We start from the raw sequence: 25,308 nt of genomic DNA on the forward strand, positions 1-25,308 counted from the left end.
AAAATCTAGCATAAACTGAGCAAGAATCAGATCAACCTGCAGTCTTTTTTAATAGTTTCAATACTAACTCCTTATTGTTTAGCCCTCGATGTGGCTGCATGTCGTGTACTGTGCGCACTGAATATTGACTTATCTATGGTGCTGTCTTTAAGGGTATCTTTTATCCAGTGGCTCAAAGTTTGAGCAGTAACTCTTGAAGGTAACTCTAGTGGTCTTTTAAAACATAAAAAGATGTTCATCTTTTCTAAGCTCATTAGTTTTTTAAATATAATTTTACAAACATCTAGACGAGCAAATTTCTGGTCTTATATCATAAAAGGGCAGCCTTTAAAGGGGTTGATTCGAATGTAATTTTGTTGTTTTATCAGATATGGTATTTTATTAGTATATATGTATGATTAATTAATAAATTCTTTAATTTTATAAAAGACAGAGTTTGTATACGACGTGCAGTCACAAAAGGTAATAAAGTTACAGTTTTCTTAGTGAGGGTTTTTAAATCCATGTCGACATTGGGCAATTTAGTAGCTAAATAATTTGGTACAATTGCTGGATTCCAAGCCAAAAATCATATTTTGGATTCACTGGTCTTAACCTATAAACTTCTTTCATAAAACGTTTTATCCTATCATCTTCAAAAATACTTTTACCTTAAAGCAAAGATAATGCGGATCTATAAGAATTTATGGTTCCAAATCTAGCTTATCAAAAGTTTTTGTGAGAAAAAGAGAAAAGTTTTGGTACAATCATAATTATAAATTTGACAACAATTGATCCAAGATTTAAATCAACCATCATATTGTTTGTAAGTTTTATCTGACAGCGATGCTAATATTATTTCTATCAATCCTGGAGATAGAAATCTCTTCAGTAACGCTTGAACGTTCGATGATGACTGTGCACTGATCTGAAAGGTGATTTCATTAAGTTAACATTTGGTTTAAAGTAAATTACATCAATACCCAACCTTGTAAACAGCGGGAACCATGACTGCGTTGGCCAATTCGGTATAACAAGAATCCCTTCTGCTTCTTCATTAACATTTTTTTAAGAGTTCTTAAAATAACAAAAAACGGTGGAAAGGCATAGAATTTAAAGTTCTTCCATAAAATGGTGAAAGCATCGACATACTATATACATACATACATACATATATAGGGCATTTCAATTTACTAAAAACTTACCATTAATTTCATTCTCTGACGAAGACGATATCATCCTTAATCTCCTCGACTTGCGTTGTAGTTTCTTCTCCAACTTTCTGATTTTTGTTCTAATTTTCTTGTCACCCGATGAAGTACGTTTTCTTTTCACCATTATTTTAAAGTATGTGCGAGCTACTCGAGCACATATTTGCTATAAATATATCACGGACCAATGACTCTTTTAATTCAACGAAATCACATTTTAAGCTGATGATGATGATATTTTCTAGATAGCTGTTTATATCTTCGTGTTCGCATTGTTATATATATATATCCGTTGTATATAGTTCGAAGCCACTTTTTCCAAATTCAATTGTTATTTATTTCTTTGTTTATAAGCAACTTCCGTAGGTAAAACGTTGAATATTTAACTGTCATTTTAAAACTTATGAATGGAGCCACGAAACTAAATTTAACAACAGTTTTATGTTATTAAATACCAAGTTAAAGTTCACAGCACGCACTTCTAAAACCGTGTATTATTATTATAATTCATCTTTTAGGCTTTGTTTACACCTTTATAATATTCACGTATTCATTGTCACTAAATTAACTGACCTTGCTCACACGCAGCCTTGAGGCTGTTCACTGGTCAGTAAGGCTGGTGGAAGTAACGATACACAAAATACGTATGCAATATTAGTTTTATGTAAAAATTTATATTATTTAAAAAATTGTTTTAAATGATCAAATCAAAATAAAAACGGAACAAAAAAGATCATAATGACATCGGACGAACGTGCGATCGGTTGGAGGTCGGTGACCTCTCTTATTAAAAATGGATACGATAAAATGTCATAATTGTAATATTGTGATAAATGAGGTGCTCTGCTTTTGTCAAAATAAAATAGACGTCATGAATAATGTGAGTTTGGCACTATTATGTCGGCAATCTTTTCAAGAAGATGAGATCTTTAAGGCAAAATGCTTACTATTTAGTTCAATATCATCATCTCGTCTAGTGAAAAGAAAAGGAGAAGATAGAAAACAGAAAAATATAGAAGACATTATTGGAGTATTACGGAGTACAGAACCAGATGAAATACCTACATTTGTTGCCAAAAGTCTTCACAAGACACCACCCGTTACATTCGATCATGTTGATGCAACGCGTGTATTGAAGGATATCATCATTCTACAGAACCAAGTCCAGACATTAATCGCGAATTAGGAAAATTACGTTAAGAAAGGTGATCTTGATGAATATGTTAAGAACAAAGAAAAGATATCGAGAACGCAAACAAGACAGACCGACGTTTATGTCAATAAAAATAGAGGCGGTTTCTGTCTGCAGGATAGCTATGACTATGCTAGCGGGGCGATGGGGTTATTGACCGGCCTAGAAGGTGTGGCGTTTCCGAACATTAAAGAGGGTAGACGATTTTTTGAACATCTGTCCCCGTCACACGCAAGTCATGTGCCTGAAATCAGTGGACAACCCATCTCTGTCGCACTCGACCCAGCTCCTGCGCAACAACTGATGCACGTGGAGGCCCACCGCGTTCAAGAGGCCCACCGCGGCAATACTTCGGATGCATTAAATATTAATTCAAAGGCGCAAGAGCGGATGTCTGAGAAGGTGTCGTCACGAAATCACGAAAAAAATGAAAACGAAGGTGAGTGGGTTCGTGTTGTAAAGCGTAAGAGGACGTCCCGTTTCAAAGGTATGAGGGGGTCTGCCAATGTGAATGCGGAAACAAAATTAAAAGCAGCCGAGAGCATGATTCCGTTGTTTATCTACAATGTTTCGAAAGAAAATGATGAGAAAGACGTCGCGGATTATGTTTATGACAAAACACAAATAACTATTAAACCTGAAAAGATAAACACGAAAACCGCGAAGGAATACTCATCTTTCAAGTTTTATATACCTAGCAGTAAATTGTCATTATTTACAAATAATGAGTTATGGCCGGAAGGTATATATTTTAGAAAATACATATTATTTAGACATGATAAAAAGGCTACAGTCAATCGTGAGAAAAATACCTAAACTATGCAACAGTCTTATACACAGAAAAATCTGAAGTTGGTGAGTTTTAATTGTAAATCTCTAAAGGGATCAGTGGATAGCGTGAGAATTTTGTGCGATTCAGCGGACGTGGTGGCATTGCAGGAAACCTGGCTTATGCCATATGACCTAGCATATCTCAGTACTGTGCACGATGAGTTCGAGTCTACGGGTACCTCGGCGGTGGATACGGAACGTGGCATGTTGCGCGGCCGTCCACATGGAAGAGTTGCGCTGTAATGGCGTAAGAATGTATTTACATCTGTGTCTGTGGTTAAGTGTAACAGTGTGAGGCTGTGCGCGATCAAGTGTCAATTACATCAGCAAATAATACTGTGCTTCTCTGTATATATGCCTGTGGACTGTTTTGAAAATCTTACAGATTTCACAAACTGTATGAGTGAAATTAATGCAATTGTTGAGGACAGCGGTATTGAAGTGGTTTTTATGCTAGGTGACTTTAATGCGCACCCTCGGGAATTATTTTTTCGTGAATTGTGTCTCTTTTGTGAAGATCAAAAGTGGGTATGTATTGATTATGAGATACTGTCAAATTGTTCTGATGTTTACACTTATATGAGTGATAGTCATGGCTGTACACGTTGGTTAGATCATTGTGTTGTAACTCGTTTGGCTAGAAATTATATCGATAGCATTAATATTAAAAATGATGTGACGTGGTCTGATCACTATCCCCTGGAGATCTACTGTAGATTTGGCTTAGATCGTTCTGGCTTAAAGTCGGCTAAAAATGTAGCTATTAATAAAGTAGTCTGGGGTCGCAGGGATGCTGATCAGATTGATTTATATAAGAATTATTGTAATGAAAAACTAAAATTAATTGATTTCCCTAAGGACTTGGTAGATTGTTGTAATAAATTATGTAATATTTCGGAACACAAAGCAATTATCAAAAATATATACGATAGCATCATAGGAATATTGCAAGATGCAGCGATATATTGTTACTAAATGGGACCTTGTAGGAATAAGCGACCCATCACAGGGTGGAATAAGCATGTGGCACCGCTTCATGCTAGGGCTCGTTATTGTTTTCAGTCTTGGATATGGGCGGGGAGGCCAACTCATGGAGCCATTTACGATGATATGAAGGATTCTCGTAGGGCCTTCAAAATCAAACTCAAATGGTGCCATGACAACGAAGAACAGATTAAAATGGACATACTAGCAACGTCATATAAGAATAAACACTTTGGTAAATTTTGGCAACAAACAAACAGACTGAATGCAAGGCCGAGCCCGAGCGTTAAATAGGGGGCGTGAGCGGTTGCCGAAATATAGCTAATATGTTTAAGACTCAATTTAAAGTGGAGCCTTGTGAGGTCAACTGCACAGTGGCTGACAGTGGGTGCATTAAGAGCACCGGGGAGTGCTTGCTACGTTTCAAAACTAGCGAAGTAGTAGAAGCGATTATGAGCATAAAGCGTGGAAAGTCACCTGGACATGATGGCCTTAATGTTGAGCATCTGCGGCATGCTGGCGTGCACCTTCCAAGAGTCCTAGGCTGATTCTACAATATTTGTGTTAGCCATGGTTTCCTGCCGGACTCGATGACTAGGACAGTAGTCGTGCTTATTATCAAAATTAGGACAGGGGATGCGGCAGACAGAACCAACTACAGACCTATATCTCTTGCTACCATTACAGCTAAGGTTCTTGACAGTTTGCTTGATAAGCAGCTTAGTAAAGCAGTCAATATACATGACGCGCAGTTCGGCTTTAGGTCAGAACTATCAACTGAGAGTGCAATACTGTGTCTCAAGCAAACTGTAAGATACTACATACATTTTGGATCTGTCCAAGGCATTTGACCTCGTTTCCTATGAAGTTTTGTGGCAGAAACTTGAAACAGAAAGTAGCTTAAGAACCGAGTTGATATCGTTGTTAAAGTACTGGTATGGTGTTCAGAGTAACGAGGTAAGGTGGGGTGAAGCGTTTAATGATCCTTACAAGCTGAAATGTGGAGTGAGACAGGGGGGGCTGACGTCACCCAGGCTATTCAATCTCTACATAAACAAGCTGATAGACAGGCTCAGCAGAGCAGGTGTCGGTTGCTCCATAGATGGCGTTTCAATGAACAACTTTAGTTACGCGGATGACATGGTACTGCCGAGTCCATCAGTCAGTGGTCTTCGAAAATTAATAAAGATCTGCGAGGAATATGCTAAAGAGAACGGCCTCAGATATAATGCTAAAAAAAGCGAAATTTTAATTTTTCGAGGAAAAAACAAACCCATCAATTTTACACCGAATGTACACCTATGTGGGGCTCCTCTGAAACAAGTATCTGAGTTCAAATACCTTGGGCATATTGTGAATGAACGCTTGGATGATGATAGCGATATCGAACGCGAACGCAGAGCTTTGTCGGTTAGAGGCAATATGTTAGCACGTAGATTTGCGCGATGTACGGCACAGGTAAAACTAATTTTATTTAAAGCCTTTTGCCAGTCCTTCTACACGTGCGGTCTGTGGGAGAACTACTCCCGACGAGCATACAATGCTCTGCGTGTTCAGTACAACAATGTGCTGAGGATTTTATTGAAGAAGCCTCGATACTGCAGCGCGTCGGCAATCTTTGCGGAAGCTCGTGTAGATGACTACTATGCGATCATACGCAAGCGGACTGCGTCCACTATGAGCAGATTACTAAACAGCTCCAATAAACTCCTCAACACACTGGCTGCAAAGCTGGATAGTCCCCTCTGGAGGTGCTGGGATCGTGCCCACGTATTACTAATGTAGTTTTATGAATTGTTGTAATTAATTGCTTTGTTTTTATTTTTATATTTTTATTTATGGTTTTTTGTTTAAAATTATATAACTGCTTGATTAAAAATTTTATATTAAATTATAATAATAAAATATTAAATATAATGTTAAAAAACTATTTAAATTAAATTAAATTTTAAAATTGTTATTGATAAATATTATTATCTAAAAAAAAAAAAATGTAATTATTTTTTATTATTGTATTGTATTTTAAAATTTGTAAAGTTAAAAAATATGTTTTACTAACACTATATGGGCTAGTCCTGAAATAAAAAGTTTTATTATTATTATTAAATATCTATATCTAATCTCATTTCAATTTGACCAAAGACCTAGAGGACGCGTGTGTATACACGCGTGTAATGCGTAATCGCGTATGTGTGTGTGCGTGTTGTAGTGTGTATAATGTTTTATTTTATTAATTTAAGGTATTTCTAATACATATTTCACAAAAACTTTCTGCACTTCTCCTCTGTCTAAACTTTAACTGTGCAAAATTTCATTCCTCTTCGTCCACGCAATTGGCGTAAAAGGGGTACAAAGTGGGGTGCTTCACGTATTTATATTATAGAAGAAAATTATAGCAATTGGTAGTTGAAAATTAAACAACGATTTTGATAATAAGATTTAATTAACAAACGTATAAATAACTTAACTACAAAGACTGTCTGACAGATACACTATTCACAAATTGCGTAACATTAAATTATATTTATTTGTAGCCACTGTAGAATAACACTGAAATACGTCAATTATTTTTTACAACATTGAATATTAAACAAAAAAAAAAGAAAAAGTAATTTCCTTGCTACAAATATTTATTAAATATATTTATTAGCACATATTTGCACAGTAATTCATGAATTCTTAAAATAACGAAAACACTTCAAACGAGAAATCATTATTTCCATAATCGATTTTACAGATTTCTCATTCAAATTATTTTCATTGCAAACTTAAGTCTACGCACATAACGCTTACATATATTATGGCATTCCATATTTTGTATTGGGATATTTTCAAACAATAAATTAAATCAACAATAATTAAATAGGTATAAATAAAGTATTAACTTTGGTGGTTGAAAGCTTAAAGGGTCAATGATTAAATAAATAAGATGAAACCAAAATTGTTTTACGGTTTAAAAAGCAAGAGTTATTAAAGTTGGATTATGACTAATAATTAAATATTTTTAAAAAATTGCTTTTGACGTTGTTCTGGAATCCTCTACTTTCTAACAAATTCCAAATAAAACGACCGTCTTTCCTGGACTAATATTGCTATTTCAGACTAGCAAACATATTCATTATTGTAATACATTATCTAGCTCAATGGCAACCACATATACTCGGATTGTGAATTCGATTTCCCTTTTTTAATTATGTGTGATTTTTGTGATTTGGATTTTTCACGTAGTACGAGATGGCCCAGTGGTAAGAACGCGTGAATCTTAATCGATGATCGTGGGTTCAAACCCGGGCAAGCACCACTGAATTTTCATGTGCTTAATTTGTTATTATAATTCATCTCATGCTTGACGGTGAAGAAAAACATCGTGAGGAAATGCCTGCATGTGTCGAATTTCACTGAAATTCTGCCACATGTGTATTCCACCAACCCGCATTGCAGCAGCGTGGTGGAATAAGCTCCAAACCTTCTCCTCAAAAAGGGAGAGGAGGCCTTAGCCCAGCAGTGAGACATTCACAGGCTGTTACTGTACTGTACTGGATTTTTTTATTGTACCATTAATATGTAAATATTTATTTTAGTCTATTTCACATATATTTCTTAATAAAGCATAATTATTTATTGAAAATCAAACATAATGAGTCCGTAAATAGTCCGTAAGTCAAACTTACAAACTGACCTTTTTTAAAATAATATATTGAATATGAACTACATTATTCTTACATATCTTATTACAGAACAAACACGAGATAAAAATTAAACTATGTATGTTTTATACGTGACAATGAATTAGTTAAAAAAAATAAGTTTGTTTTTTAATATTATACATTATACATTAGCACTGTAAAAAGCCATCCATAATATCTCTAGGTATTATGTCCTTAGTAACATTACACTACCTATGTCACCACCTTCAAAATAGAACAATACTTTAATATTTGACCGTAATGTTGGTACCTAAACGGGTATGCAAAAAGCCTTTATATAAATATACATTATAGATTATAGTGTATGTAAAAGTTGAATTACAGTAAAATTGCTTCAAATTTAATTATTAATTTCGGTAAATATTGTTTTGTTAATTAATGATCTATGATTTTTGACAATATGACATTTATGATTTATCTAGAAAGGCATTTAAATACTGAAATATATATAATACTATATATATATTAATTTTCAGATACAATCTAACATTTTAACTGTATTTTGAATAATGATAATTTCACCATAGACAATTTCAATTATTGTGTTAAGACCAAATCCGTCACTGCTTAAATTGCATGAAATTTTGGTAACTTAATGTATCAATTTTAATTATCTATTTCAAAAACTAATAGCCTCTATGTTAATGACAATTTAATTATATTTAAATAAATAAATAAACAGTCTTCACAGGGAATCAAACTCCGATACGTCGCTAGTCTGAAAACATATTAAAATTAGAATACTTATAAAAATCAATTTTATTAATATTAATTATGACGAGACGGTTGGAGACGGTGGAGATAATTACCTTTCACCCCGAAGGTTGTGGGTTCGATTCCCACCCAGGACAGACATTTATGTGCATGAACATGTCTGTTTTTTATAAATAGAATAGGAAATGGTCACCAACGCCAAAGTGGACGAAATGTTAACCATCGCTTACGTCACCAATGCACCACCAGCCTTGGGAACTAAGATGTTATGTCCCTTGTGCCTGTAATTACACTGGCTCACTCACCTTCAAACCGGAACACAACAATACCAAGTACTGCTGTTTTGCGGTAGAATATCTAATGAGTGGGTGGTACCTACCCAGACGAGCTTGCACAAAGCTCTACCACCAGTGTTTGTCATGAGTCTGGGTGTAATTATCTATATAAGTATGTATTTACAAAATAAAAAGTACTATATTTAGTATATCAGTTGTCTGGTTTGGGATCAGATGGCCGTGTATGAATAATATCTCAGGATATTATTATTATACTGTTTATCTATATTTCTTGCGATTTATTCGATTAATATTATATAGGCAAGGTGACTTTACCATGTGAAAGTGTTGCCAAACAGACATGTACAACACAATTAGCAATTAATTATATATCTTGAATTAATGAAAAATGATAAAATCTCTTTTTAAACTTATATTTCTCTCTTTTTTATAAATTACTATTTAAAAATAAATTAAATCTTTTTGAGAATTAAAACAAGAAAAAAATTAATGGTTATAATACTAGTTGGCTTTATAAGACTAAAGATGATCTCTTTAGTCCGTTATTTTTTGTTCTTTTTTATTAGAATAGGTTTTGCACGCATGTGTTAAACACACATGTAATATTATCAATATACTCGCGAACGGACATAGTTCTTAGTTATGTCATTTTTTGGGTTATATCATGCATGATTGATGTATAATTCTTTGTTTATTGATCATTGTTAGTTCACATTGTTTCAGGAAAAAGATTGTAAAGGATTCATATCACTTTACATTCATATCATTTTACTGGTGGTAGAGCTTTGTGCAAGCTCGTCTGGGTAGGTACCACCCACTCATCAGATATTCTACCGCAAAACAGCAGTACTTATTATTGTTGTGTTCCGGTTTGAAGGTTGAGTGAGCCAGAGTAATTACAGGCACAAGGGACATAAAATAATCCTTATTTGTTTTGCTTTCATAGGCCTCTGTAGGTGGTAGGTTCTAGGAATGAATAGCATTCCTAGGATTCATTCTCAATAACAAAAATAAAATTACAAAATATTGTAAAACTTTCAATTTTCTAAGATGTGTCAAATCGCTTTGAAAAGTTTTTAGGAATTTTACGCCTTTAAATTTGATACCTAAAAATAGTTGAATTTTTTTTACTTAGTAAGTTCCAATCTCAAGATATAACTATTTATCTTTCTAAAATAAATAGTCATAGGTTCGATTCCGTCAGCTTGTTCTATTAGGTACTTACCATTGGGTAGTGTAGAAAAATAAAGCTAATTTGAGGGGGAGGGGGGGTTTGAAAAGGATTTGTGTTACCTTACAAGGGATATTATAATGACAAAGACTAATGTTATTTATAAAGTGTGCAGATACCCACAAGATCAGATTTATAGAGGTGCACGTGGGGCAGTAGGAAAGTGGAGCCGAGATCTCGTTCAGCCATTGTGTTTGCCTCCTGAATAAGTGGTGTGTTTTAGAAAATGTTACCAATTGAAATATCACATAAATATATCCGGGTATAAGGTTAAGGAGGTGCTATATAAATTTGCATTGCATATAACATAGGTGAAATTGTTGAAAAAAAACATTATATAATCACGTTCCTTACACTACTCATGTTCCTATTCTATATATAAATAAATTCACGGTTTTACTTACAAATGTTGTTTCGGGTGTGATTATTTTAATGTCTACTTCTTTCAAATGTCACATCAATTGTGACAGAAAGAGAGGAATCTATATCTCACTAAACCCGCTAAATAACTTTCATAAGTGAGACCGTTTGTACTAATATTATATAAAAAACGATTATTTAAATATGCGTATATTTGAGTATGAAATATTCATAATTCAATATTACTCGTGTCTTATACATTTATAGAACAATTATATAACAACCTCTCTAGGATACTATGTGATGTTAACTCGGAAGAAAAGCAGATGGTGTTTTTGAACGGAAGCGGGAATCGAACCCGCGATGTTAACACAAAAGGGGTGTAAATTCCAGTGTTAAGAGTCCAATAAGATATTAGAAGATGATGCAGAATATAATCTTGGCCCAAAAAGATTGCAGGTTTAATCTCGGATATCACTGAGTTTTTATATGCTTAATTGGTTATTATAATTCATACCGTGATGAAGGAAAACAACGTGAAAAAACCTGCAAATGACGGATTAAATTCACCAACTTGTGTACCCAACCCCAGCAGCACCGTGGTAGAGTTCCAAGCCTTCTCTTTAAAATAACAAGAGGCCTTTGTTCAGTGAAACATTTACCGACAATTGTTCTGATTTTATTGTAATTTAATTAATTATTATACAGGAGCCGAATTCCACTAATTTATAACGATCACGATACATTCCCGATTCAATTCCAATCCAACTTTGACTATTCTATATTTATTCGGATCGGAACTGAAACGATAGATGTTAACATATACCGTTTTGTCAAAACCAAAATTAACTTTTACCTTTCAGGCCAAAAATCGATTATTAAATTAAAGAATAGGAAAACGGATAAACGGTAACGATCACACTTCGATTCGATTGCGATAAAGTGACAATTTGTTAGTAGAATTAGCCTCCTGTATACTGTACTGCAATTCATTATAAGACTTTGCAGACACAATTGTTAATACAAGATCATATCAGCATCTTTTCCACATGGAGCCGTTCATGTTTCCAGGTTTCATATGATAAAATGTATCCATCACCAATACAGTACTTGTAAGAACAAACACGAAACTCACCCTGAAATCGGTGAATGTCAGAATATGCGATATTGACCATTATAATTAAAGTGACCATACCATTTCTTGAAATGATTCAATACACGCACCAAAATAGTATATCACCGTATGTCGATTATCAACATTTCACGGTTTTGTAATGAAGAATCTTCTTACGGAATAGCACTGGAGATTTCTAGCTACAACCATACTAAACATCAAAATTAGCAACGTTATTAAGAACCCTCTTTTTATCTCGTTCGTGAAATATTGAAAACCGACTTACGGTAACACTTATATACGGTATTATTTTAATACGTCAATCTTTTAACAATCTTAAAAATATTGTTTATCGGGTGCTCAGTGAACAGCAACAATTCCATGACTTCTTCTTTCTAACTTCAAATCAATAATAATAGAAAGAGAAAAGTCTATGTTTAACTATGCAGCCGCTAAGCAGTATAAACAAAGTTACAATTATCGTCGTAAGTTACTTTAAAACATATCACGGTCGTGTTCTGCGGTGAGCGTCGAGTCTGTTCTTACATGGCTCAATAGTAGTGCAACTTACCGAACAAACTGTGCTGCCATAGAATTTTATGTGAGTTAAACTTACCTGATGAGTTAGTCTGGTCGATGAGGCCGCTCTACCAGTACTGGCTGGTAAAGTTCCTCCCACTGACCGGGCTTCTGATAATGTACTGGAAGTATTATATTTAAAATTATTTTGAGAGAAACATTTACGTCATTTAATGGGTGATTCTTGTTATTTTATCGAACAAAAATGATAAATATCCATACTAGATAATTTAGTGGTTTATAAACAATATTTAAAAGCAATAGAGATTTGAAACTGTTAAAGCTCTTTGAATAGTTTTAAAAAAAAAACATTTTATTGAAACAAATTAAGCATTATGTTTCTATGACTATTACATAAAATATTTAACAAAATGTAAATTTTTATTGTCATGTAAATGGCTTTTGGGTTTCTTGTGAATTGTTTGTTTATAATTGCTTAATATAGTAGACGTGAAATATCAAAATAGTAATAAACAAACATACAATCACATTTATTTATATCTTTGTGGTAGGGCTTTGTGGTCCAAGGCTGCAATTTTTAAACTGTTTACTAATGTTTTAAAAATAAATCGACCCAATGTTGATTAACATTTACTCACAGTTCACCGATGCGTCGCTCTGCGTCTGTCCATTCGGATAAGTCTTCTTGACTAAAAAAGAAAGAAAAAAAAATCAAAATATGGACTGGAAAGTAAATAAAACACAATATGATGATGATGACTTTCTGAAGGAAGACTATTCAACTGCTCGAGATATATTATTATGCACAAATGTAAACGCTAACACAACTCTCAAAGTTGGACTCATAAGGTTTAAGGTTCTTGGCAGTAATGTGTGATATTCTTTTTATTGGATCGACTTGGGGCTTAAACCCAGGACCTTGAAGAAATTTAAATTTGGTTAAAGCACAAAATTGATTGTCCCTGTCTAACAACATTCAATGTTATTAAGCCGGAAAGAGAGAACCCTGACATTGGCTACAAGGTATTATTAATACCTATAAGTCTTCCGAAGCGTGTCGAAGCGAGACATATCTGCTTCTAAATCAGTCTTGTTTATAGACGAGGCGTCATCCCGGTCTTCTTTCACGGATTCGTCAGGACGAACTGTCGTTGACACTTTGAATCCCGCTGATACTAATGCTCCTGGAAAAATATGTAATGCATATTAAGCAATGATTATGAGTTCAAGCATCACAAGAATTTTCATGTGTATAATTTGTTATAACTCATTTCGTCCTCGGCGGTGAAGGAAAACGTCGTGAAGACATATACTTGTCGCGGATGAAAATCTGCCACGTGTCACCAACAACACGCATTGTAGCAGCGTGATGAAGAAAGGTCTAAAACTCCCTCAAAAAAGAGAAGCCTTAGCCCTATTTTATTATAAAAATGTGGTATTTTTTTTAAAACATACCTTGTTTGTTGGATCTTTCTTTATTGACGCTATAGGACGATTCCATACTATGTTTTCTACGCATCTGAAAGTAAAAAGTGAATAAAATATAACACAATTTCTATGCTATGCTAATTTTAAGGGAATTATGTCCTCTTGACTAATATCTGCTATTGGCAGCTGTTTTCAACAGATTAGTATTATAACTTCCAATGACAATTGTTCTTAGAATTGCCAAATTCTTTACCACAAAACCCTCTCCAAATAAATGGTGGAAAGATAAATTTATTTCACTAGTTTTTTTCGGATATAATGTGAATAGTTAAATTAATTTTAAAGCTTACACAAGAAGTATTTACTGTGTTAATGACTTTCTTTAATTGTAATCAGTTTTCATTCAATAATATAAGGTATAATTTTTATTTATATCATTTTAATTTCATTTTGTTTATTTCGTTTGTCTGACATTATTTTACTTTGAATTGTTTAAATATTAAACAATTCCACTATGATTGTTGTTAAATTAATAAATTATGTAATAATTATATAAGTTATATTGCCTGCCAGAAATGGCTGAATACACATGTCTTTGCATAATATCAAAGCAATAAAAAATAAAAAAGCAAATCAAATTAGCAGTTTTTTTTTATATCTTCTTAAACAAGAAAATACTATGCCATACTCACTTCGTCCGTAGCATTAGTAGCTCCGGATTCTAAATAACTTATCAATTTTGCTTCACTGCATATTTCCGCACTCTTCTTTCTAGATAAATTATCGCGACTGAAAACAAATGGGCGGAAATAAAACAAACTTCACTCATTATAAAGATTAATGTGCGAAGCTAAATTTATTGTTACCTATGAAAACAACAAGTCAGAGTACAATCTTATTGGAATCTTTTTTTTTTTTAATTTCGAAAGGATATGCATAATATTTAATAACGTTATAGTAGTTTATTTTAATGTAATTATATCACCTGTCTGAGTGTAGCGGATGTAGACGCGCGCGTGGGATCATGAGCGCAGGCGCGGGCGGAGGCGGCGGCGCGTGCGCAGGCGGCGCCGACACTGCGCACTGACGACTGCACGACGAGCGCGAGCGAGACTGCGCAAAAGTATGCTCCTATTAATGGGGGAAGAGAGGACGAACGAAACATCTGATGATATCTACTGTAATAAAAGTCACAACATCTAACCGGAAATAATTTTTTTTTTTATAAGAAATTACAAATTATTAACTGTTGAACAAGGAACTAAAAAAATCAAAATTACAAATCTACGAATTGGCATTTTAATGGCTACTGGTTATCTCTTCCGGTTTAGGCTTATTTGGTTTGTTCTCTTATCTTATCTTATATCTACGACGGAGCTTAATAGTTTGTGTATTATATATACCTTTGACGGGATGTATGGTAAGGAAGTGTTTTGTACACTACAGGTTTCAGCTGCCTCCATTCTCTCAGCTATCAATGCTCGTCTGTCAGCTCTTTGCTTCGAAGGTATATTTCCCTGGAATAAATGAGTTTGCCTGATTAAGATACTGTTATCCGTATTATGTATTAAGAATTGGCACTGTATCCCACCTCCCTCCTTCCAGTGATTCGGAAAGCACGTTAAGCCATTGGACTTGCATTCATTGAAAAAAAGTGATTTAGTTTTGCATTGTTAAATTATCAATATATTTCATATTATCACTACAAGCCGCATATAAAATAATAAGTAAATATCAAAAATGAAAAGAAACTACAATATTCTAATAAAATTTTCGAATTAAATTTCAAAATTTAAACAACCTGATGTAAGGTAGGCATTCCTTGCATACAGCCGATCACAAAGGTCTGCGTGGCGGGACCCTTTTGACAGCAACACCTCTTTGACGCCCAAATGGTCACCACGAGTATGATTACCAGTCCGATTACCGTTACTGTTATTAACACAGCTGGAAATGATAATTATGTAATTTTTATATTTTATTTAAAATTTAAAAATAGTTTTTATATTTTATTTCAAATATGCCAATAGATATTTCGATCCATACCTTTTAGATTTACTTGACACGTTCTACCTGCATACCACTTAAAGCATTCGCAAATCATGGCACTCTCTCGCTCGAAACAAGTTCCATGGTAGTTGCAGCCAGCGCATCCAACCGCATCAGCTATATGGCAACATGCAATATATGGTAAGTTATCTAAATAAATTACAAAGCGGACGTTTGACGAAACAAGTATGCAAAATTCTACTTTATTAAGTTCCATTTAAAAATAGCAAACTATACTAAGCATGTTTTAATGTAAACAATGCCTTGTCTTCTTCTTTGGAATGTCAAATATGTGATGACAGAAAGAGAGAAATCAATTTTTAACTTCTAAACGTTGCAAATCCAAATCTATTTAAATAATGATAAATAGAATGTTAGTAAATCTTCTAAAGAATAAATATCTAACAAACATAAACATAAGTTGATACTTGGATTACAAACTGGTAAGCTTTTGTACATTATAAGTAGCATTAACTAAATAGTACGGTACGGTTTTTACTTTTATTTTATTTGAGGACTGGACCTTACTATCCTTCATGGGTTACTTAAACCTATTTTAAGGATAGCAATTTACCAAACCCGATTGTTAACTAAATATTGATTGCGTCAAAAATGAGTTCTCCTTAAATAATAATTTTGAAATTTTTTTTTTTAAACAGATGGTAATTGTTATGGATACTCACAAGAACATATTCTCCCAGGGTACAATGTGTTGACGCTGAGATCCGCAAAACCTTCCAAGCAACTGCAAGTGTATGTCCCGCGGAGATTGAAACACCGAGCGTGTTCTGAGCAATCGTGGAAGTGGGCGCTGATGCATTCGTCAAAATCTGTTAATTTTTTATATCTAAGTTATATTAAGATACACAGACGAGTAATCGATGAACCCCAACATATTTTAAATTAAGGGATTCGGAATAAATAACGCAAGGGCACTTCATTGCACTGCAGTCTGTCAGGTTCATGATTTCATGTCATAGAGTTTTCTTTCGACCCTTAAAAAATTTAAACATATGAATAAATTATAGGTGCTTCCATATAGTGCTATCCATATAATAGATATGCAGTTTATATTTGAAATTACAATTTATTTCAAAAATATAATGCTACTATTATATAGTAATAAAATACTCTTTAAAAACTTCTACGTACCGCTAACATTTAGCCTGTCTATGAACTCTTCTGCTGCGTGTACTTCTGTACCACCAAGGCTGTAGTTGTTATTTCGTAGATATTTCTCTATGACTTCTTTGAGTCGACTCTCATGAGCGTTGTCTGAGAGCTGAAGATACAGAAATACAAAAAATATTAACACTTAGTATGTATTATAAATACAAATTGAAGTAAACGTTGCTTGAGTGTTTAGAACATATTAATGTTACAAATACAATAGATTTGTTTTTAATTCATTCATTAAATCGTGTATTTAAAATGTACAAGCGATTTTTTGTTACAGAATAGGAAGGCGGACGCGCATATGGACCACCTGATGGTAAGTGGTCACCAACGCCCATAGACATTGGCATTGTAAGAAATGTTAACCATCGCTTACATCACTAATGCGCCACCAACCTTGGGAACTAAGATGTTATGTCCCTTGTGCCTTTAATTGCACTGGCTCACTCCCTCTTCAAACCGAAACACAACAATACTAAGTACTGCTGTTTTGCGGTAGAATATCTGATGAGTGGGTGGCACCTACCCAGACGAGCTTGCACAAAGCTCTACCACCAGTAATAAGATTCTTACCTGTACATAGAAATCATTAATGACACCCTGGTATGTTTCCTCTAGCGGTGTCTTCATTTCAATGGGATGGAATCCAGTTATATGTACGCCATGATAAACGTCACGCAGGTCAGACTGCATAACCATTCTATTAATGCCTTCGTGGGTGGCAACTGCTAAGCTATGATATTCCTTACTGGAGTTATTAGACAAGTTTGTATGGAATTTCAACCGTTCATTGCCCTGTGATCCTAACGCTAATCGAACTGAGTATGTATAAGTAGCTGAAAAACAAAAAAGTTATTAAACATGTTAAGTATAAAATTTATATTTGTATTCAAGTTGGTTTAACTAGATCTAATCTTACGTTTACAAGGTCTGTCAGGGAACATTCTAGCAAAACCGGGCCTGCATACACATTTCATAATGCCGTCTATTCTTTGACACCTTTCGTTTCTTGAAGCCTTGCAGTCTGGTTGGCATTCTTTTCCATATCCAACACCTAAAAACATTACAATTTCAATGAGTTGAAACGAAATGTCTGTATTAACTTTACTTTATAACTCGTGTGAAAATCATGCAAGATTGCATTAAAAATATAGATTTCATTTCATTTACTATTGCATTGCACAGAAGAATTGCATTTCATTTACTATTAATATTAAGAAGTAAATAAAGAGTACTTACCCGTGGGATGCACAACATTAGTAGTTTCTAAGTAAGGCGTGCCAGCTAACAGTATTTCTCCGAATAATACTTGTGACACTCCGTTATTGTTTACTTGTTCATTTCTAGTAACACCGTCATAATCTCCTGTATCAATATCTGGAATAGGTGGAGATTTACCACCATTTTGTGATTTGTTCATAACAACAAAGAACGTGTCACTATCTTTTTCTTCTTCTACTTCAATTTTTTGAATATTCTCAGTAACATCATTGTCTCTTATAATGAAGTTGTCCCTTTCTTCTGACGACATAGTGATGTCGTCAAGGGCTATCTTTGTTGGTAATGACGAATCGAGGGTAGGTGTTGCTTCTACTTGAGGAATAGGAATATGCTTAGTGACCGTTTCTACAATTGTAGTTGGCTGTACTTTAGTGTATATTTCCGTTACGACGTCGACTATTGTAGAAGTGTGTGTGTTGGTTAGTATCAATGTTTGCGTGACAGCTCCCTCAGATTGACTAACTAAAGTAGTTTTGGTATGAGTTACGGTCAATGTGTGCGTAAGATTTATATATCCAACGCTTGAAACTATTTGAGGTGGTTCTGATAATGTTTTGGTGAGGGTAATTATAGTTGTTCTAAATTCTGTCTTTGTTGGTATAATTTCATCAGATATCTTAATTTCATTTCCAGCATGATGTTGTTTATGTATATTCGACGCCATTGGGTCTTTATTAATGGTAAAAGTAGATGTATTTTCAATAATAGACGGTATTTCTATAGCTTCTGTTGATACTTGTTCTTCTTTAAGAACCTCAGTGGGCTTAATATACTCTTCTTCTATGGGCGATTCAGAGCTTTCTAGAATATTAGTAGGGAAAACAGCTAATGGTTTGGAAGGTAGTGGTCTTATAATTTTTTTGATTGAAGTTAACCTAGTTGGATAAGAAAGTTCCGATCGAGATAGTGTTCGTGTAGGTCTAATTACAGGTACAGTCTTAGATGGAAGCTTAAATTTGCTTGTGCTTGACTTTTTGTCATCATTGCGAATGGGATAAGGCTTACGAGTTCTATTTTTATTTCCAATTGGAATTACTTTCATTCTATCTTTAGTAATATCTTCTTTACTTGACTCAAGTTGTTCTTGCTCAAAAGAAAATTCACTTTCTTTATTAAATGGCTTTGTATTGTTATCTTTTTTGGAAATTGCTATTTGCGTTACAGGTGTTTCATAGCTACTATCTATTGCCTCGCTTGATGTTTCGTATTCATTTGAAATAAATACATTCTCCGAAGAAGATTCTAATAATATTTTGTTAGAGTTTTCGGCTATTTTTGTAGATGGCATATTGTCTGGAAAATATACAGATGAAGGTCCAAAGTTAAAGCTTGATGAAAAGTCAAAATTGGATGAGGTCAACCAACTTGAGGAAGCCGCAGTTGGGAAAATAACGTTTGTTACAGAAGAAACAGTCGGTTTAGGATCTTCTTGTATTGAAGTTGTCTTAGAAGGTAATTCTCTCGGAGGAGGAAGTAAATGTGAAGACGGTTGATCAATATTGAAAGAGGGCCTTTTAACTTTATTTAAAATGTCATAAGTTGGCCTGTACGTTGAAACTTCATCTTTTATTGGTTTCCTCAAAGGTCGTTGTGTCGACTGCCTAGGAGGTAACGTTTTTGGTGGTACAGTCCTATACGGAGCTGGTGTTCGCATAGGTAAAATCGGTCTCGGAGTTTGGGGTGCTCTTGGTGGAATTCTTTGTAGTGGGTTTCTAGGAGGAGGTGGACTCATACCCATAATTTCATCATTAATTGATGGCTTGAAGTTGTAATTCACAGTCGGTGGTGGTGGCGATAAATCAATTATTTCACTTGAGGAACTATTTATCCTATCAGATTCAGATTTTATTGTAAATGTTGGAAGTGTGGGTTTTTCGTCTAGCTCCACAATTAAACGTTTTTTGTCTTGGATTTGAATCGTTGACGTTATAATATTAGATTCATTCAGTAAACGTGTATTGTTTAATGAAACCGTATTCATCTGCTGTTGGTTTTTATATTTATTTTCTGATTCCTTAAAACCAGCGGGTTTTTTCGTGAAAAATGGTCTATTAGTCATAGAAGTATACTTTTCTTCGCCAATATTTAGTTCCATATTGTCTTCATATGATGCATTTGTACTGTTTTCCATCAACTGATTGATTTGCCAATGTGGTTGTTGTAATTGATGGTCTAAGGGTATTGCTGTATTAATAGTAAATGGTCTAGGTTTCATATAAGTATTATGGTCATAAATTGGCTTAATATTATTTGACTGAAACGACGTTTTATTAAATGAAGTGAATGGTTTTTCTGTTTGTGTTCCAGGATTAAAGTTAACTAGCTTAACGTCCTCGCTATGTTGTTTTACATTTTGATTAACTGCATTTTCTAAGGGAGAAGTAGTTTTTGTAAAGTTACTCTTAGCTACAGATGTAGTTATAATAGGTATTTTCATAGATTCTGAACTAACTTCACCGTCAATTTCACTATTATTTTCAGATTCTTCTTCACCGTCATATATTTCTTCAGCGGTCTCGTAAATAGTTTTCGTTGGTTTCGAATAAGCTAACTTTGTTGTAGTAACTTCGTCGCTATTATCTCTTAATGGTATATCATACACTGGTTGCTTGTTGCCGAAAGTTGATGGGATATAGTTAGGCCTTATAGTAAAAGGCAGTACATTAGATTTTTGTTCTTCATTTGTCTTGGAAAATGGTCTACCTATACTGAAATTATTAACTGTTTGCTTATTTTTGTGATCCCAAAATTCTGTCGGTGGCTTTCCAACAGTTGCAATCTTTTCACCGAATTCCGGCAAACTATCCGACTTATTGTCGAAATTCAATGGTATTATTTTTCGAGTAGACGCTTCAACTTTAATGTTTTTCAAATTATCGTCTCTAAGAACGCTAGCATACCACCCGTGAGAATTGGTTGAAATTTCCGGGACAAATGATATAGGTTTATCTTCAACGTTTAAATGTTTATTATCCGCATAGTTCAAATTTAAATTTTCGTACCCATTTGTATCTTCATTTATCATAGGAAAATTAGCATGACTATTTACAGATGGCGGTAATAGATTACTATAATCCTTGTGTATCGGCTTTTCTCTGATGTTTGAATTAATATTAGCTGGTTTTTGTCTTACAGGTAATATAGATTGAGTCTGGTTAGATTTATAATCAGAATTGTTTTCTTTATATCCCTTAAAATTATTACCAGACACTCGTTCATGATCATCAAATATAAGCGATGGATGTCTTTTGCCATGTAATGCAACACTTTCGTACTTTGAAGGGTCATCTTCTACTCTTATGGCAAAATTTGTTCCTATGGGTATATTTGCATTCATTTGACCATTGAGTGACGTAGTGGTGATTGGTACGGTAATACTTGAACCTATGATATGTCCCGAATTACTTTCACTTGCTACATTAGCCGCAGTATTTAATGTTATAGTGTATATGTTTTCCTGGTTGCTGTCAGTGATAATAGATTTATTTGCTGCGTTAGAAGAAGTTATTATATTGCTTGTTTTAGGTTTCTGTTCATTGGATATTTTCTGTGATTTAAATTGCGTAGTAGTTACGGTGGTTGGTATTTGCGGCATTTTAAATGTATAAGTTGGTGTGGCTTGACTATTTGGTAACTGTGAAGCAAAATAAATTTCCGATGTCACTTTCGGAGGAAGTTGATTTGATACTGGATGTTGAATATTTAAAAACACGTTGCTATCATGTATGGGCTTTGTATGAACTGTTGGTCGTTGCTGATATCTTTTTTTATCATATCTTATTTCTTGATTATAATGTCTCTTAGGTGGTGGAGGTGGAACTGCAAGATAATTTTCATATTCCTTATCAATCACATCCTTTTCTTCCTTGGGCTTAGTATTTTTGTCATATTCAACCTTATATATTTCTGGATTATAGGCTGTTATTTGTGGTCCTATTTGGATGTGAGTCTCTTGATTACTTGTAGGTGGAGGAATATTTATTAAATCTTTTGGGCGTTTATTTTCATTCCATTTTACTTTCTGATCGATATTAAGTCCAGTTCCTTTATACGATGCTGGAACATCTTTTGCGTATGAATCATATGTAGACTTCGTTGTTGGTTTTACAAAGAATTGGTTTTTATTTGGGACAACATTATGGACATTAGTCATATGTGGTGCGTCAATGCTAAAGCTCCCAAAGTATCCAGGTTCTGGATAGGGTAGAGGATCATCGATATAATCTCCAGTTTTATGAGGTTCTGTTGATCCAGCAAAGACTAAAGCTGTTGAACTACCATGAGGAATCAATACATTAGCTACTCTTGAAGGTTGTATATCAACCAAAAATGGTTTGTTTTCAGAATCCGCAATCTCTACGTCAGCGTACCTTCCATCTGTTGTTATTTTAGTACTTATTACTTCAGATGAACTTGGATTGTTATCTGGAATATCTTGCTCCTTGATTCCTTCAATTGCAGGTCTATAATTAACTTGATGTTCTTTAGGAATGGTATTTGAATGTTTATTTAAAGAAGGTATAAAATCTAAAAATGCTGGTCTACCATGGTTAATTACCATTGTATCTTTATTTTTAAATATGCCTGGTGGTTTATTTGGTTCATTTATTTTATGTGAAGTAGTTGATGACCACTGTTGGGAACTTTGCTGATTAAAATTACCTCCGTGAGGACGAATATTATTATTTGGTTTTGATTTTAACTTGGGTAGTTCTGGTGGCCTTAGATCGAAAGAATCATCTACTTTCATATTTAATATAGTTTGATCATTCATTGGTTTTTCTTTTACTAGATATTGTTCATTATTTGCAACAACATTATCTATTAGCGGAGGATGGACAGGATGCTGTAGTTTAATTCCACTAGCGACTAAAGTTAATGGTCCTCCTACCGCAGGTTTGCCAACAATTACGTCTGAATTTGCTGTTATAATTTCTCCAGGACTTATAGGTATACCACCATTCAAAAGTGGACTTTCGTATATTATTTTAGGTTTAACGAGATTTGCTTTAGAATGTTTATTTTCAGTTGCCCATGCAAAATTTTGATGTAAGGTAACATTTTTAAAAGATATTTGAGATTCAGACGTTTCCATTTCATCGACAGGAATATATATTGGAAAATTACCTACTTTAGTTTCCAAATCATTATCTACTCTTTTATTTGCATTGTAAGCTGTAAGTTTGCTAACTGGTTTGACAGTTGTGGTTGTAATTGCTGTCTTATTTGTTTCTTGTCGCTTCATGAAACCACCTGTCATTTTCTCAATTACGGGAGCTAATTGAGATAAGCCTTTAATACCTAACGATCCTAATTTAATTAGTTCAGCCATTACAAATTTATTTTTATTCACTTTTTGAGTTTTTTCTGGCTTAGGTCTTACCGATGTGTTACTTGCCGATATATTGTTATGTTTTGATGGCGGTGCTTGTTCATTGGTTAACAGATCACTTGTTTCTACTGAATTTGTATCTTTTTCATCAGAATAATCATTAACTTGGGTATACTTCTCTACAATTTTATCTGTAGGTGCTGCTTGAGAGCTAGTCTCGTATTCATATGGACGGTATAATGTCTGATCAATAGCCTCATTGTGAGTCGGTCGAACATCAATTTTCGTACCGCTGAATTTAGTATTCTTTATTAGGTATTTATCTGTCGCTAAAGCGGAAGGTTGTTTTGCATTTGTATATTTTGTTTTTAAAGATTCCGTTTTCGTATGACTACAACTACAAGAACTAGTACAGGGTATATGACCTATTTCAGATGGCTGTATGAGGTCAAAATCATTTTCTTCTTGGCTATCAATCCTTTTTTCTATTTTTGGGATATTGCTGATATACATATTATTGGTTGCTGCAGGTTGAATAGTTTTTACTTCCATGTATTTCGTCTGAAATTGCAAGTAAAATGTGTATTACTTAGAGAATAGCTTTTACATTTGTAAATATTAACGATAGTTTTCTAAAATTAAACATTCAGTATTAATAATGACGTTTCTTTAAAGAGTTAGTAATATTATGTAGGTAAGACGTTATAAGCAATTAAAGGTTTCTAAACTATAATACTTTAAGACACTCTAATGGTAATATTTTATTGGATTTCGGGTAAATTGCTTAAAGGTTCCATGAAACCCAGGAATGTTCCTCGTGCCATTAAATCGGGTTCCATAACTGTGAATCTTACTTTTGTAGGTTTCAAGTCAGCTAAAACATCTGTAGCATAAAGATTTGTGAGTGATTCTGTTGTAACCACTGAAACTATGGTTTCAAATGTTGATATAGCGCTCCTTTTGTTTTGAACTACAGTAGTTAAATAAGTGTATGTAGTCATACACGTCTTGATAATGTAATTATGTCGCATGAGTTGATGCAGAGGAAAGAAAGCACTCATTTGTTGACGGTTTACAACAGTAGCAACAGCTGATGATAGTAACAATTTATTTGTCGGCGTTGAACTCACGTGATGTTTTGGTGTTTTCGATGAACTTAATTGCATGAGTTTAATTTTTCGCTGAGAAAAGAGATGACTAAAATAAGAAAATACTTGTAATACAAATACGTTAGTGTTAGTCACAACAATATACTAAAGCATAATCAATAAAAAAACAATTAAACATGTGAATAGAATTGTAGTATAATAATTGTAATACAGTACATTGAATATTACCTGTATATCTAATTTGTAGCTTATTCCACCACGCTGCTCCAATGCGGGTTGGTAGAATACACATGTGGCAGAATTTCAATGAAATTAGACACATGCAGGTTTCCTCACGATGTTTTCCTTCACCGTTAAGCACGAGATGAATTATAAACACAAATTAAGCACATGACAATTCAGTGGTGCTTGCCCGGGTTTGAACCCACGATCATCGGTTAAGATTCACGCGTTCTTACCACTAGGCCAAATAAGCTCCAAACCTTCTCCTCAAAAGGGAGAGGAGGCCTTAGCCCAGCAGTGGGACATTAACAGGCTGTTACTGTACTGTACTGTATCTAATTTGTCATCATATAATACATAAGGATGTAATCTTAAATATTTTGACTGGTTTTACCTGTTCTTGTTTCCCATCTGAACTTTTATCTCTAACTAAAACCTCAACCCCATTAGACATTATTCTCGTAGCTAAGTTTTTTAATTTTCTCTCATCATCGGCTCCATTATTAATATCTATTTCTCGTCCAGGTCTCCATGGTGTATTATCATACACTA

The 25,308-nt window shown here is 34.0% G+C and overlaps 2 protein-coding genes across 2 annotated transcripts; both read right to left on the bottom strand.

Moving 5' to 3' along the window:
• Positions 1 to 8,496: 8,496 nt before the first annotated feature.
• Positions 8,497 to 19,354, bottom strand: LOC126777849 (uncharacterized). Its single transcript, XM_050501081.1, has 16 exons — positions 18,052 to 19,354; positions 17,732 to 17,866; positions 17,386 to 17,648; positions 16,789 to 16,918; positions 16,320 to 16,466; positions 15,634 to 15,753; positions 15,389 to 15,534; positions 14,991 to 15,104; positions 14,573 to 14,718; positions 14,280 to 14,376; positions 13,615 to 13,678; positions 13,196 to 13,343; positions 12,798 to 12,848; positions 12,236 to 12,320; positions 10,269 to 10,346; positions 8,497 to 8,622 (listed from the first exon to the last, which is right to left on the bottom strand). The coding sequence occupies exons 1-16, from the start codon at positions 19,133 to 19,135 to the stop codon at positions 8,590 to 8,592; spliced, it is 2,841 nt and encodes a 946-aa protein (XP_050357038.1). The 5' UTR covers positions 19,136 to 19,354; the 3' UTR covers positions 8,497 to 8,589.
• On the bottom strand, positions 19,167 to 25,210 carry LOC126777951 (uncharacterized). Its single transcript, XM_050501274.1, has 4 exons — positions 25,151 to 25,210; positions 24,556 to 24,606; positions 19,273 to 23,986; positions 19,167 to 19,180 (listed from the first exon to the last, which is right to left on the bottom strand). Exons 1-4 carry the CDS (start codon positions 25,208 to 25,210, stop codon positions 19,167 to 19,169), a joined length of 4,839 nt encoding a protein of 1,612 aa, XP_050357231.1.
• Between the last annotated feature and the right edge of the window lie 98 nt (positions 25,211 to 25,308).

The sequence above is a fragment of the Nymphalis io genome, chromosome 24, assembly GCF_905147045.1.
Source record: "Nymphalis io chromosome 24, ilAglIoxx1.1, whole genome shotgun sequence".
Classification (NCBI taxonomy): Eukaryota; Metazoa; Arthropoda; class Insecta; order Lepidoptera; family Nymphalidae; genus Nymphalis; species Nymphalis io.